The sequence below is a fragment of the Mauremys reevesii genome, linkage group 21 (genome assembly GCF_016161935.1).
Source record: "Mauremys reevesii isolate NIE-2019 linkage group 21, ASM1616193v1, whole genome shotgun sequence".
NCBI lineage: Eukaryota > Metazoa > Chordata > Testudines > Geoemydidae > Mauremys > Mauremys reevesii.
Genome location: NC_052643.1, coordinates 9066048 through 9080176, shown reverse-complemented (window position 1 = coordinate 9080176; position 14129 = coordinate 9066048). Strand labels below are relative to the sequence as shown.

At 53.5% G+C, this 14129-nt stretch overlaps 1 protein-coding gene across 2 annotated transcripts; it reads right to left on the bottom strand.

Moving 5' to 3' along the window:
* Positions 1–4778: 4778 nt before the first annotated feature.
* On the bottom strand, positions 4779–13497 carry SRM (spermidine synthase). 2 transcript variants are annotated; one of them, XM_039509125.1, is made up of 8 exons: positions 13476–13497; positions 12552–12672; positions 12077–12169; positions 10701–10854; positions 8675–8758; positions 7905–8050; positions 6649–6771; positions 4779–5784 (listed from the first exon to the last, which is right to left on the bottom strand). In XM_039509125.1, exons 2-8 carry the CDS (start codon positions 12594–12596, stop codon positions 5767–5769), a joined length of 663 nt encoding a protein of 220 aa, XP_039365059.1. In that variant the 5' UTR covers positions 12597–12672; positions 13476–13497; the 3' UTR covers positions 4779–5766. The 2 variants fall into 2 exon arrangements, with proteins under 2 accessions (XP_039365059.1, XP_039365058.1); XM_039509124.1 differs by lacking the exon at positions 13476–13497 and adding an exon at positions 13243–13454.
* Between the last annotated feature and the right edge of the window lie 632 nt (positions 13498–14129).

Sequence of the window (14129 nt, the reverse complement as noted above, 5' to 3'; positions counted from 1 at the left end):
CGGGGGGGCTGCTTGCAGAGGAACGTTCTAAAACGTCACAACATTTCATTTCAATGGTGTCATAACCTCAGCGATATCCGTACAGTGCGTCGTGGGGGAGCGGGCACCTGCCCACTGTTGCGGCTGCATCAGAGTTTGCCATTTCAGAGTAATGATGTGTCCAGTTCTAAGTCTTTTGTTCAAATATATGAGGTAAAAGACCAAGTAAAAACAAAACATTTCAAAAACTTTCCATAGAAAATGTCAACATGTTCCCATGAAACAATTTCAATTTCAACTACACAGCATCTATCTGTGGAAACTCATTGATGAATTCTAATGAGGAGGCAGTTCGTACTGGGAAAGTGTGAAGAGGCCTGGGGTGGGGCTTGGCAGTCTGAACTGACTCTCACTGGGGCTGAGACCGACACACTCATCTCAGAGATGGCCAGAGATGCTGGGGAATGACCTCTCGTGCCATGAGATTTGTGAGCGGCTCTTTCATACAACAGATCATGGTACCCACAACCCCCTAGTTAAGTTTAATCCCAGAGATCAGACTAGTTGTATCAACACAAGAACCCGCGAGGCCAAGGACCCTTCCCCAATGAGTTCACAGTCTGCTCCCAGGGAGAGTCCAGCTCACTCCTCTGGGTACTCTCTTGGAGTTGAAGGGAGGTAAGAACAGGGACACATGCAGTGGTGCTGTACCCCGGTGTCTACAGATAGAGCTATAGCCTTGTTCAGCAAATCCCACATAAAGGAGTCACCGAGAAGATGAGTCTGCGGCTTCTGTGCACAAATCACACAGAGCCTTTCAGTACCATGGAGAGGGCAGCCCCGCTCTTGTCAAGGAAGTCTCCTGCTGGAGGGAAGCAAGTGCTTATCATTTGCAATAGCAAGAGGCTATTAAAATTCTATTAGCCATGCAGCTGGCAGCCTTGAAAGATGGGCCACCTACTTCCATAGCATTTGTGATCATTCCTCCCCACACACTTTATCTGCTTCACACATCACTGTCCTATAATTGAGATCCCGGTTTCTAATTCCCCACCTTTTGCATATTTTAAAAGCATTTAACTCCCTCCTATGCAGACAGTCAGAAAAGAGCTTCACCCAAAGTGCCCGACATTTAACTCTGGGAAATTTCTCATTTTACTTTTTAATGACATTTTGCCTGAGTCTCTTTGTCTGGGCCCTGGCTGGTTCCTCAGACTTTCCCCTCCTCTCCCTCATCCTTGCAAAGGAAACTGCTTCCCCCAGCACCTTGGGGGCAGTTGTTATCACTTGTAGATTGTTTGCCTGTGGAGGCGCCTGTTCTCTGACAAAATTGTCCTCAGCTTGGCAGTCTCGCGCTCTGGCTGGGCTCCATCAATAATCCAGCCAGGCCCTGAGAACATTAGCACTGGCTGAATGAGGTACTCCTGCCAATTAAGTGGCTGAAAGGACATGGGCAAGATATTTTTCATAATGAGTTTTTTTTTTCCTCCCCATAAAAACTTATGAAACTTTTGGGGAACTGAAGAAGTTTAATTGGCAAAATACAGGGCTAGGAGACAGCCCCAAGCCAGCAGACTTGACAACAGGCCTCTGGGGCACTGAGGCTGCTGCCTACCAATACCCTCTCATTGTGTTCCTCTGTCCATCTCCACCTGTTGTTTCCTGTCATGTTCTTACACTGTGAGCTGTTTGGGGCAGGACCTGTTTTTTTGTTGTGTTCATACAGCACCTAGCACAATGGGGGTCCAGTTTTAAGACTGTGATGGGCCCAGGTGGTACCTCAGTACAAATGGAGAACACCCATAGCCTCCATTCTTGACTCTGCCAACTTCCCTAGCCTTGCGCAAATCACTGAGTTTGGCTGGCCAAGCTTATCCCAAGTGACGATTGATTTTCAGGGCCCCGCTGGAGACACCTGAAGCCGGCCCAGTTTTCAGATGACAGCAGACGCTCAGCACTTTAAAGCTTCTTAAGTTTAGCACCCAAGATCACGTGTCACTTTTGAAAACCTTGATCTCTTGTACCCATGTTTCCCAAGCTGTAGATCAGGGAAAACAGCTGCAGCCCCAGGTGTGGAAGGGATAATCAGAGATGAAATGAATGTGCAGCAGCCTAGCTGAAACGCTATACACCATGTAAGTCCCATCGTATGGGCTTGAGTAGTGCACAGAGCCTGTGTCAGCCCTTGACGCAGGGGTGACTTTCACCCTCAGAGTCAAAGTGCTTGGAGCTGCTCAGACGGCACTAGCTACTGTTGTGCAAACTATCCTTCCATTCCCTGGCTGCATTGTTCATGAATACGATTCAGGCCGTGAGCTGTATCTCTCATTGCAGAGCACTGAAGCATTTACACTGCCTATAAAGAACAACTGTCTGGCCATTACTGCGGAGTTATGGGTAGGGCTCTACCAGTAGATCATGGGTAGCTTGGAGTGCAGATAGCCCTACCCTGCCATGGTGGTAACTGACTTGTAAATTAGGCCACTCTAGTGAGATTAAATCTTTGCCAAGAGCTAAGGAAAAAGGCAATCAGGGCGAGCTGTATGGAGGTGCCTGGAGCCTTTCATCTCTAGGGCACGATGCATAGGGGGCAGTAATCTTACACATCAAACGGTGGCTGCTCCTCTTGACTGAGCTGGCAGGCTCAGTCCCCTTCTCCATATACAGGAAAAGCCTCATTGGCATTCTCAGCAGGATTGAATAGGTTATAGGGACTGAACCATCCTCTGCCATGGGGGAAGCTTGCATTGCCCCCCGCCCAGTCTGTACCTGATCTGTGGACAAAGGGATTGGCAGAGGTGTCAATCCAGCACCAACTGAGACTGTAAGCTCCTGGGGGCAGGGCCTGGCTTTGGGTTCTGTTTGTACAGCACCCAGGGTCCCTGAGTAGGGCTCCTGGATCCTACAGCAATACAAATAATCAACAGGTGGGAAGAGCTTTCCAAAGGTGGGTCAGCATGAAGGGCTGCGCCCGGGAGCCCTTGAAGCTTTGCCCCTGTGCCCTGTTTAAAGGTGAACAGAAAAGCTTTTAAAATAAGAGAAGATTCAACAAGAACCACACGAGCAAGCAGGAGGCGAAATCGCAGCACTGGAAATCACCTCCCCCAGTACTTCGCACATCATCTGCGTGCAAAGGCCTGGCATTCTGCTGACACCAGGGAATGCAGCTCCCTGCTGGGCTTTAGGAGGATGTTATCAACAGAGGCAGGAGGAACAGACCCCATAGCCCTAGGCTTAGCAGGTACAAAACATCTTTATAGCTCTCCCTTCCCCCAAACCTTATCCATTCCCTTTTAGTGATCATCTCCCCAGCCTCCCCCTGGAGGCTTTGACACAGGATTACTTCTTCCCTCACTCGCCCATCACGCGGCTTTCGTACTCATGACTGCTGGCCCTCCTAGAGAGACTGGGCCCAAAGTGCTTTCGTAGCCTTACTGAGACACCACGAGGGAAGAGAACGACCCGCCCGTGCCAGGGATGGAAAGACGGCGTTGGGCCAAAATCAGTCCAGAATGCCAGGGGCCTGATTCCCCACTAGCAACTCCATTTCCACCAAGAGAACGACAGGCAGCAAACGGCACAGAACTCTGGTCAGCTGCCCTAGGGATGGAAGGGATGAGTTGGGATCAGCTCCTGTGCAGGTATCTTGGGGGTGGGGGTGGGGAGGGAGGAAAGGGGGTCAAACCAGAGTGTAAGGCACTAGGGCGACCCCTAGGGGATAAGAAAAGGCTCTGTTCTGGGGACCGCACTAAGACACGACAGCTGGGGTGGGAAGAACGTGTATATAGGGCAATAGGACAAACTCTTTGGAGGGGTAGATCGAACAAGGCCCGGGGCCCCAAGCGAAGGGAAGGGCACAAAGTTGTCACACCCACTTAAACAAGCTAGTTCAAGCCCAGACACCAGGGTGAAATCTGGCCAGCCTGCCCCCGACAGGCTCCACTGGAGCATTGCTTTGCAATGCCTCAGGCCAGCGAAGGAGCGGTGCTGATGGGAATCTGAGGAGTGGGGCCACACGCTGAGGCAATAGCTAGAGATAAAGCAGAAGGGGAGACTCCAGCAGAGGAGGCGGACGTGACAGACAGTCGCTGGCTACATGAGCTGCAGGCACTGTTAGGCAGCGGCTGTGACACAGCCTAGTCCTAACATGAGCAAAACACATTGCTCCTCTACCGTTACCGTGACAGAGCCCGTGGGGAACGCTCTTCCTTGGAAGCGCAAGCCCTTTGATTGGGGTTCTCGAGACGTCCCCTAATGGACATTCAAGGTTTGTACAGCTAGAGCCCCCTGCAGGATTGAAGAGCAGTCAGCCTCAGGGCCCAGCAGCGGTTTTGCAGAGGACAAGAAGAAGAAACGAGGACTAGCTGGGAGGAGTCAGCGATTGAGCCATGCTTGCTGGGAGATGGGCAGCTTCCTTAGTTTGACAAGTAAGCAGGGGGGAGCAGCTAGGAGCCTCTTGTTTGGACTAGAGAGTAGCTGAGGCCAAGGGGTGCTGACTTGTGCAGCACACATGGGACAGCAGGGGGGCTAGAGCTCTTAGTGGGTGGGGGCTGCAATGCAGAGCATGCACCAGGTCACAGCTTACAACATATGCCTTTTATACGTCCTGCAGGGCAAGGGGAGGAGGAGCCAGGCTGACTGGATGGTACCCCGAGATCCTTCCGTAAGAGGCAGTAGGAGGAGCACCCCTCCCTATCAAGGAAATGCACCGACTCCAATGTCACCTTAACCACCAGAACAGATTGTTTGCTTGGGAGTGACAGCTGCAGGAGGCTGCACTGAGAGAGGACACCAACAGCCCAGAGGCAGCATGGAGTTCTTTTAATGAGTAATGGAGAGGTGGAGTCTGAGCCTCAGGACCCAGTACACATGGAGAACAAATTACACATCCATTGATCTTGGGAGCAAGAATACAAATCATGATATGCCTCCCGTGGGCCAGCCAATACCCGGCCTGAGTCTTCTACTTACGGCTAAAAGGCGGAGGCCTTCAGGAGAGACTAGCTCGCCTGACATCCATCCTCGCTGCTATCCACCAGGCAACGGGTGGATATAAAGCACCGACCTCTGCATTGGGGAACATGCCTTGGAACCGATCCGAAAGCAAGGATTAAAAAACCAGGAGTTGTCCTGTTAGTGCCTCAGCACTTTGTTTCCAACCAGTTAAAAACAAAACAAAACAAAACACCAAACTACTAGACTTTGCTGCCAGGCGATGAGCTGGCCCTGTAACACTGCTGCTCCAACGGGACTAGAGACCTATTGTGAATGACAACAGAGGATATGAATTGTGACCTCTCCAAGGAAACAAGGGAGCTGGAGTTCAGGCCTGTTACCAGTTACAATAGCTCAGCAGCAGGGAGCTCTCTGGGGAGGAGAACAGGCTACATCCCTGCATACTAGTCCCTTCCCTGTGTTTAAGACTGAGTTAATGAACCATCTGGACACAACCCAAGTTCCAGAAGATTGATACGAAGACACATGTCAGTTATAAATACACCAAGGGAGCTGGGGCCAGGAGGAGGGGGGAGAAAAGGAAGAAAGGAGAAAGATATCTTACATTCCCAATATTGGAAAGAACAGTTTTGACCCCAAGCAACGAGGGGCTCGGAGAGTCTCATCTGGCTTATGCCTTGCCATCTTTAAAGCGTTATCAGATGGAATGTTGGCTGGCAACATTCCTCCCGCCAGGAGGAAGAGTTGGCAGCCTGCTGAGAGAGTCCCCATGCTGCAGCGCTGAAGATCTCAAGGTCCAAGTCATGAGGGGAAAAGCAGCTTCTCAGGCTCTCACACATCACTCAAGGCCTGGAGACACCCAAGAGAGAGGAAATCTGTTAATTGTCTAAAGAAATGACAAACCTGCTTACACAGGGGCTGGGAAGTGTATTTCTAGGCATGCACATGACAATGCCACTAGCTTGGGCAATTCCTCTAGCATGCCGAGCAGGTTTCCTTTCTGCTGCTGCACCTTTCACAGCCGGGGCTTAGGCCTGACTGGAACAGGGATGGTTCGAAGGGGGTGATGTAAAACATGGACAAATCCTTCAGCAATGCACAATGAACTCCACGCCCACTGTAGACCATCACCACTGCCGTTCTCTAGTCCTCTGATTTGCAGCAGGATCCACAGCCAAAGCCTGCATTACCCAGGCCCTTTGTGGGGCTTCTCTAATGAGAACTGGTCTATTCTAGTGACTCTCAGGGCCCACTGGTGGATCTAAAGCCTGTTCGGGGTTTGATTCAGGTTAGTTCTCTGTAGTAGTCTCCTCCTATACACGTGTATACTGACAATCTGTGTGTTCAATAAGCTCCTGCGCTGCCAGAGCTATTGGCCTGCGCTGGCTTCACCACGCCTCACCCAGAGCAGCCAGCACAATCTCCATGCTGGTAGCTCTGCAGACCTTACAATCCCACACCAACTCCCACGCTCCCAGGAATTAATCAGGGACAGTCCTTAGCTCAAGGTCAAGGGTCTCATAAGCTGGATCTGAGCATTCCCTGCCCAAGAAGGAGCCTTGTACTTCTAATGAAGGCATGGCACCAACAGCAGTTACAGAACAGCGGGGCCCCCAAGTGGGAACCCTCGGTCCCAGAGCAGTGGTTCCACTCCACAGAAGGGTGGGTTCTCACCAGCCTTTGTGGGGAAAGAGGGGCTGCAGCCTCACTTACCTTCCGTGCAAACTCAGGCAGGATGAAAGCTGCCTGATGGATGTCAGAGTTGTAGTATTTCAGGTTCATCTTTTCCACTTGCTGTTGCGAGAGCTGCTGCATGGGCTCCCGGAAATTTGTGCTCTGCGAAGAGGAAACATACATGCACTCGGTGTTTGCATAATCGTCTAGAGGGGTCCTGTGTCCTGGGAGCAGACAGTGAGAACACACACACCAATGGGCATTTTTTATGGCATTTTCCCACCCTGGGATCACAAGTCCTGCACAACAGCCTCTTAGGGTCTGGAGTCTGCAAACCCTGGATCTCATGACTAGCCCTTATTCCCAGGCTGAAGTCAGTGAGATTAACTTGCACAACCAGGGACTGTTTGCGTGAGCCCTGTGCCAACCAAAGCTTTCATGTCGTGACTGAGTGCCTGAAGATCAAACCCCTCACTCAGAGCAGAATCCGCATCTGTGTTCAGTGCAGCAGGGACTACACTGCCAGTGCCCTGGCAGAGAAATGCAGCTGGCATTCTGACCCAGTGGGAGAGCCCAGCCGTGTGCTGCGACAGGCCTGAAAGTGGGGGGAGTCGGGGGACAGGCCATATGCAGAGCCTTTCACTTCAGAGCACTGCTCCGAAGCCAGTCCAGTTATTAACAGCCAGTGACTGTTTGGGGCCCTGCATGCAATGAGTTTGGTGGGTCTCAACCCGGTTCCCAGTGGATAGCCACCCACATCTAAGAAACAGAACCGCAAGAGGCTGTCGAAACTGACTGTCTCCCTCATTCCTTGGCATGGCCCCCCGGGGTCAGGGCTGGGGCTCTTTGATGGGGAGCCTGCACTGCTGCTGAGCCCGCTCAGTGGGAACCACACCCTGCCTCTCACACATGTGCACAGCAGGCACCAGGACACCTGGTTACTGGTTACTGGTTACTGTAGCCAGCCAGTTCTGTCCCAATGACACACGGGCTGGGCAAGCAGGACCGTGGCTTCTAGACCCCGACTAGCAATGGCCGAGCACAGCATGGACCCAGAGGGGGCTCTGGTTCCTGGGAAGATGGGTCTAGGTGCCACATGTAGATCCTTCTGAGTTAGCCAGGGGCACAGCACAGAGGCAGACTGCACACGAGCGGGCTTCCTGGTCTTTCAGAAACTAAGAAGTGGCTGATGCTGTTAATTGAGCCAAGCCTGTTCCATGTCTCCCTCTCCCTCCATCCCCAGCACTCCCACAGGCTGCAGGGAGAGGGCAGCTGCTGGGACACCCGACACTCACTGGGTTCTTACTGCACAGCATGAAGCCGATCTGCCCGCTGGGATACGTAGGGATGGTGCAGTAAGCATATTCCACCACAGGGAACAGAGACTTGCAAAACTGACGCATTTCCTTAATGAGATCCAGGTGCAACCACTGGCATTCACCTGTGCAGGTAACAGGGACAGAAAGGTTAGAATAGACAATGGCCACCTTTAGCACTCTGAGCAGAGAGGTTTCAGGTTAAGGCTGGTTTTAAATCCGAAGACTAAGGCCTGGTCTATACCTAAGTCTTACCGGCATAGCTACATCGGGATGGACTGGGATTTTTAACACTGGGATAGCTTTGCTGGTAAAAGCCCTAGTGTAGACGCAGTGTGAGATTACTGGAAATGCACAGGAAGACTAAGGCCAGACTCAGACAGCTCTGGGAAGTGAGATTTTTGAACAGTAGATATTATACCACGGATCCCAAGTTTGGCTTTTTGCTGCCTCGGATATTTGTGCCTGGGGATTACAACATTACAGGAGATCCAGAGCAGCAGGCACAAGGGGACAAGATCCTCAGACCCACATTACCTGTTTGTTAGAACCCTCTGTTACAATAGGACCCTGGTACTCCCAGCCTCACCTACCTGAACTTCCCTATTTACATAGTTACCTTCAACTCTAGCCTGGGACTTGGGACACCTGGGCTCAATTCCCTGCTTCATCAGACTTCCTGTGACCTTGGGCAAGTCACTTCGCCTCTCTGTGCCTCAGTTGCCCAACTGTACCCTGCCTGGTCTCACCTTGGCAGCAGAGAATCCCATCCTCTCGCAGAGCCGTCTTCATCAGCTGGTAGTAGGATTCTTTGAACAAGCTCTCCGCAGGACCTGGGGGGAGGATGTTACAGAGATGGCTCAGGATCCATGAAAATTCCTTTGTGCATCTAGGGCATGGCTTTGCCGGGCTCCGGAAGAGACCAGAGCTTTGCTTCACCTGGGGGTCTAGATACTCAGATCTGATACCAGGCAAACTCAATTGTTTTAGAAAAGAAGGTTCTGAATCGCTTTTTAATGTATTGTAAATGACGACTAGAGGTGAGCTGGGACTGTGCAGTCTGCGGTGTTTGGATCTGGGGTTCCAGTTTGGCCCACCTCTAGCACAGCAGAACCACCCTAATTTTCTCTTTGGTAATCAGCAAACATAATACAAATCTCCTGATCTCACCCCACTGCTCGGCAGATTAAAGGGAAGAAGATAACATCAGCAAAGGGCACTAGGGTTAGGCTAGTTTGTCTATCAAGATCAGACAGTAGTAACTGAAGGAACCTCGTGCTATGGGAATCAGGAGAGCAGAACATCCCCCGAGGCACGTGTCCTCCACCTCTCCACCCCCTCCCAAAAGCATGGTAGTGTTGCAAACGGGAGCAGAAAACAATTAAATGGTCAAACCCGAGGCAGCATTATATACTCTGTTGAAGAGAGGACAGGTGGTCGAGGATCTAGGGTGCTAGCTTGGGACCCAGGTTCAATTCTGCCATGAACTCCCCGTGTGCCTTCAGCAAGTCACCCTGGGGCCAGATTTTTAGAATGATTTAGGTGCCTAATTCCCATTGATTTCCATGGCAGCTAGATGTCCAAATACTTTAAAAAATCTGGCCCTTCGTGACTGCGTCTTGGTTACCCATCTGTAAAACAGGGACAGGAGCATTTCCCTGCCTCCCACGGTTGTTGGGCAGCTAATACATTAAAGACCATGCGGCTCTCAGCTACTATGGTAATGGGGCCAGTGAGTATGTAAGGAAGGTAGCCAGCTCCCTTAGCTTCTCGAGGGGATGGCGAGGCGCAGACAGCAGCTCACTAGAGGTAGGAAGACTGAGAACTCTTACATCACTATAGCTGTCTCCGAGAAGCATGACAAATCCACACTCCTGAGAGATGTGGCTATTCCAACGTAACCGTGGTGCACTTTCTTTCGGGTTCTTTCTGATGGAAGAACACTTTCATCGAGTTGGCTACCACCTCTTGGGGAGGTGGATTACCTATGCTGACAGGAGAACCCCTCCTGGTGGCATAGGTAGTGTCTACACGACAGAGCGATGTTGATGCAAGGCAGCTTACGTCACCCTCACTAGGGAAGCGTCTACACTAAAATTTTGCTCCCTCCGATGTAACTTCCCCGCTCTGCCGACTTAACTCCGCCTCCACAAGAGTCAATGTCAACGGAGTTAGGTCGACACAAGGAGCGAAGGTGGACACGCAAAGGCAATTTAATGACTGCAGTGGCTAGATGCTGACGTAACTTAGGTCAACACAATTTTGTAGTGTAGACATGTCCTTAAATGGCTACAGATGTGCACATGTAGACATAGGCTGAGTAGGCAGGGATGGTTGGCAATTAGGAGTTCTTTTCAGACTCCAGGATCAACTAGTTACTAGAAGCGGTAATTAGATCACCTCCCAGGACTGAGGCACAGAGCCACGAAAAGGGAAGCAAGAGGGCTGGCGGCCTTGCTCCTAGCTGGCAAGGCAACAATTTTCAGATGCAGTTTCACCCCCCATTGCTCAGGGGCCAAAGAGACAAGGAAGGAGTAGTTCCAGCAGCTCCATGATTTGCCTCTGGAGCCCCACCCAGATCACTCCCCATCAAAGGAACTGAAGTGAAAGGGAGGGAGTGATTTCTCTGGGCTGGGAGAGAAGATTCTCTCTTTATTCTTCAAAAGAGCCCTGGCCAGCTCTGCACTGCCTCAGTGAGGTGTTTAGAACGGAGAGGATGAGAGAGAGAACACGGATGGGACCCACCCCACTCTCCCCTTTCCTTTGGGTTCTCACCCATGGGGTCGGAGGAGTCTGTGATAATCACATCAAAGGCTTCTTGGTTCTGTTTCATGAACTCAAAACCGTCCCCAACGTGCAGGGTCAGCTTGGGGCTGGAATAGCCCACCGCCATCCCCGGGAGGTATTTCTTCGATACCTGAATCACATCCTGTAACAGACAGCACAAGCAGGTCAGTACACAGAGCGCCATGCAGCCAAGCTGATCAATGTCTGAGTCATTTCCTTCTACGCCCTCAGCTCAGACCCACCTCACCAGCCATTCGAGAGCAGTCTGTTTCCAGCATCTTAAGCTAACACACAAGGCTCAGCCCTATCCTATGGCCTTGAGTTCAGCAACATTCTTGCACAATAAGTGCCAAACCCAAAGAGCTCTCAATTTCCAAAGCTGCCTGGAAGAACTGAAAGAACTGGGGAGATCATCTGCAGAGGCAGATCCCAACCAACACGGTGATTTTCTTTTAAACCCTGAAAATCGCCAATGTGGTTTTCAATGAAAGATATCCCCATCCCTGCCCTCAGCCTTCCTTTCCCTTTGCAAACTTCCTTGTCCAGGTGAGGAGAACACCTTGTCCCTAAGTAGAGGGGTACTTTCTTCCGGGTGAGAAATCATGGTGTATCCCCTAAACACTAGAATCCTTATGGCTTGCAGAGATGTGAGAAGACACTAGTGTCAGCTGTTCTGAGCCACTCCTTGTGCTCAATGGCCGTCACAGCTCTATTCACGTCAAGGTACACTCAGCCAGCAGCATCATTTGATTTTGTAGAGAGGTTAGGGATGGACTCTGGGCTTAGTTCTCATTCCTCACACAGCTCCTACTTTCCAGCACAACGGCGAGTGTTTCTGAAACTAACGCCAATATGAACTGACCAGTGGAGGAAGGACAGACTCACCTACCAGCAGAAGGCCCTGTAGGAAGAGACCCAGTTCCTGCATTCAGCAGTAGAACACCAACTCAGCAATGACCTAACAGAGGGACAAGGTCCCTTCGTTGGAGGATGCATGCTGTCCCCATCAGGGGAAGAAAAGGGGCCCTTCCCAAAGCCAAAAGAACTTCTCTTCTCCGGAGCTCAGCCTTCAGATCGTGCACTCGGCCTGGATTAGCCCCAGCTGTGCATGTGGAAGAGGCCACAGGAAAGAATCAGGCTGTTGCTATGGAGGGCTGCGGAGACAGGGCGGTCACTGCCATGCCAACATGGCAAGGAATGAAAGCGCTGTCTGTAGGGTCAGTAGCAGTGGATGAAGTAGCAGCACGAAGCTGATATTTTGAAGCAGCTCTCCCATTTACCTTGAGCTGCTCTCCCACTCAGCCTGCAGCCTCACAGCCCACTGAAATCAAGGACACAGCAGCCTCACCTCCTGCAGTACGTACCTCATCAATCTCACACTGCACCACAGAATCCACGGATGGGTGCTTGACCACTTCTCGTAACACTCCCCCATCGCCACCACCAATAATTAGCACCTGAGACAGGAGAGAGACCGAAAACAGAAGAGAGTCAGCTTGGTCCTGCCAAGCTAGAAGGGTCATAGCAAAGTCTGGATCAAGAAAGTTAGCCCTGCAAATCCAGTCAGGAGACTTCCACAGCTTTGCCACGGACACAGTCCCCTCCTATAAGGCAGGGATATTAGTATCTCTCAAGCTCTAAGGCCTGCTTGCGAGGTGCTTTGCAAGCCCGAGGTGAAAGCGCTACCGAAGTGTAGCGTGCTGGATTTGCATGGATAGATCACATATTTGGCGCCTGGGTTCAATATGTCAAAATGCAAATTAGGACAATTGTCATTTAAGCACAACTCCTAAAACCGTCAGCACAAGCGACCCGGCCATCAGCCAAGAGGCCACGTACCTTGCGGGGATTTGGGTGGCTGCAGAGAGGTAGGTTGGCAATCATCTCCTGGTAGGAGAACTCATCTCTCTCGGTGCACTGGATCACCCCGTCCAGCACCAGCACGTTGCCGTAGGTCTTACTGCGAAGGCAAGAGAAACGAAGGGTGCTCAGGGCAGTGCCCTCGGAGAAGAGGCTGGTGGCACCAGGTCTCGCTCTGCTGGGCAGGCCCCGCTCTGGTGCCTGGGGGAGGTATCAAGAATCACCCCTCCCGGGGCGCACGTCCCCTGCGGCCTCAGGGTGGGAGCCACCTGCCTGCACCCAGGACCGCACCTCGGCCAGGCATCCCGGGAGCAGCGCGGGGAAGGCGGCCACGGTCCACCCTGCTCAGGCACCGAGGGGTGGCCAGGCTGCCCGCTGGGCCCCGGCACCGCTGATCCCTCCGGCGGAGAGGACGGGGAGCCGGGTCCCCGAGGGGCAGCGGCTGTGGCACTGCGGTGACAGCCGGGAGGGCCCCGCCCCGCCACCTCACCGCCCCGCCCCGCCACCTCACCGCCCCGCATCCGGAGCCCGTCCCGGCAGCGCCAGCCCCGGCCCCAGCGCCCACGGGCGGGAGAGTGGATGGGGAGGCGAGTCACCCCGTCCGGCCCGGCCCCAGCCCCGGCCCGGCCCCGGCCCCGGCCCGCTCCGCTCCCCGGCTCCCGCCCGGCACCTCCGGAAGACCAGGATCTCCTGGTAGCGGGAGCGCTGCTGGTGCAGCAGCTCCTCCACCTGCAGGGACAGCGCCTGGCCGGGCCACAGGCTGCAGGTCTCCCGGAACCAGCCCTCGCGGATGGCCCCGGCCGCCGCCGCGGGCTCCATCCCGCCCGGGCCCCGCAGGCCGCGCCAGCCACAGCAGCGCGGGCACCTGCCGCCAGCACGCCGCCGCCGCCGCCTCACCCTAACCTGATAGCGCCCGGGGGCCGGGCACCGGCTGGGCCGCCAGCAGCCAATCGGAACCAAGCGCCCGCCCCTGCCGTGACATTGAAGGTTGCTATTGGTTCGCTGTCTCAGCGCGCAGCCTCTATTGGCGGCTCTAGCGACTGTCTCTTGCGGTACAGCGCGTTCAGCTAGCAGGTTAGTGTGGCCGGCTCCATGGGGGCCACGTGGGGGGTTATGGTTAGGAAATAGACCCTGACGCTGCACTGCAGGAGATGGGGGAGGGGATGGGGAAGCCCAACCCCCCCGCCGTGTGTGTGTCGGGGGGAAGCAACCCCCCCTCAGGGTGTGTGTGTGTGAAGTGAGTCCCCCCCCGCTGGGGGTGTGTGTGTGTGTGTGAAGTGATTCCCCCCCCCCCACTGGGTGCGTGGGGAAGCGACCCCCCCTCAGTATGTGTGTGAAGTGATTTCCCCCCCGCTGGGTGTGTGGGGAAGCGACCCTCCCTCAGGGGTGGTGGTGTGTGAAGTGATTCCCCCCCCGCCGGGTGTGTGGGGAAGCGACCCCGCCTCAGGGTGTGTGTGTGTGAAGCGATTCTCCCCCCGCCGGGTGTGTGGGGAAGCGACCCCCCCAGGGTGTGTGTGTGTGAAGTGATTCCCCCCCCGCCGGGTGTGTGGGGAAGCG